Source organism: Solanum tuberosum, unplaced genomic scaffold, assembly GCF_000226075.1.
Source record: "Solanum tuberosum cultivar DM 1-3 516 R44 unplaced genomic scaffold, SolTub_3.0 contig00280, whole genome shotgun sequence".
NCBI classification, from domain to species: domain Eukaryota; kingdom Viridiplantae; phylum Streptophyta; class Magnoliopsida; order Solanales; family Solanaceae; genus Solanum; species Solanum tuberosum.
The window spans coordinates 1-1618 of NW_006240775.1; the positions used below are offsets into that span (position 1 = coordinate 1).

General features: G+C 37.9%; 1 protein-coding gene across 1 annotated transcript; it reads right to left on the bottom strand.

The window, feature by feature from the left end:
• Positions 1-361: 361 nt before the first annotated feature.
• Positions 362-1171, bottom strand: LOC102586944 (F-box/kelch-repeat protein At3g23880-like; the record flags this gene model as incomplete). Its single annotated transcript, XM_015305910.1, has 1 exon — positions 362-1171. A coding segment is annotated over exon 1 (810 nt), but the record flags the coding sequence as incomplete, so codon positions are not given.
• Between the last annotated feature and the right edge of the window lie 447 nt (positions 1172-1618).

Genomic DNA, 1618 nt, shown 5'->3' on the forward strand with positions numbered 1-1618 from the left:
TCTTAAAAATTAAGTGGCGACTCTTAAACCGGTCCAATATATATTTTCCTATAAAACATTAAGGATGCTATATACAGACACTCACACAAAATTGGTGAAAGGTGTAGTAGACCACATTAACTTATTTCAAAATACAAACATTATTATAATTGACGATAGAGGACAAAGTGCAATGCACGTGTCCAGAAACTAGTAAAGTAAAATGGAGAAATTCTTACAGGAACTACGAGCTATACAAGCAAATATATTCAATGTTGTGTCTCGTTATCAGGGGAAAAAACATATTCAATGCCTCGTCCTATATTTGACAGAAAAAGAATTGCAAAAAGAGCATACAAGCTAAACTAAGCAGAATTCTTACCAGAAATCGTAAGGGATTAACAATGCTTCCTGCATAGAATTCTACTGGATCGCATCCCACAACATCAATAGTGTGCTCTAGCTTTCTTGTTGAACCCCCAAACATCAGTATAACTCCGGGAAGGGAAAGTAAAATGTCGCCCTTGGTTGAGTGGCGAAGATGTGTAGAGAATGGGTAAGTAGTTGGAGAACCCATATGTATCCCAGCATTTTGAGGATATTCAATTCTGAACTGTTTCGTCCAAGATACATGTAAGCCGCTATTCTTCAAATTCCAGACATCTGAAGTAGTAGCAACTAAATTAGCAGTGTAAATCATAGAAAGCTCATTTCCAACAGCTCCCAATTTGAAATTTGAATTGTCTTCTCCACAAATGGGAAGCTCCAAGCTACCCCATGTCTCGGCCGCTACATCAAAAGAAATGATCTTGCGCACATTGATATCACAAAAACTAGTAGATGCAGTCCAATAAAGCTTCCCGTTGACAAATTTAGCCGGAAGATTTATTAGAAAGAAGCCCTTAAGCTGGTCATGGAGTGTTTTCCAAGAATCCGTCCTCAAACTATAAATGTTGACCACATAACTCAGGTCGGATTCATCATCAATAAACAGAGCTTTGTAATCATCACGTGATTCATCATATCCAAAACCATATTTCATATAGAAAGAGGAATCCCATGGCAAATTAAGTAGTTTCTTTGACTTGCTAATGGTGGGGTTCCATATATATATCTCCCCTTTGTAATTGTACAGACAAATTAGCCCATTGGCAGTACCCACAACGGAAGATATTAAAGCGATGGAACCCATTTGAACAGTGGATGGGAGGAGAGAACTAAAGTTGAAATTTCCATTGATGCCTGGAAACAGAACTCTATGAATTGAGTTTAATTTGAGATGTGTATTAACGAAATCAGGGCTAGATATGAGTTGATGCCATGATTTCGAAACGGACATACATTTCAAGAGAGATTTGGGGGGAAGCCTTAAGAGTATGTCTATTATGATTTCATTTGGAATTTCGGAATCAGTTGTTGTACAAGTTGGAGTGAAGACGAAATCATATCATGAGAAGAATTTGAGAAGAATTATGTGAATTGCCTGATGAATCCAATCCCGAAAAGAAACAAATGGAAACATCGCCGCCGGATGTTTTTCTGTCAAGTGAAAAGAGCAAAGCAGAAAGTGATTTTTCTGTGAAGTGAGGCAGCAGCAGCAGAAGCAGAAGCAGAGCAGGTAGTGAAGTAGCATAATTTC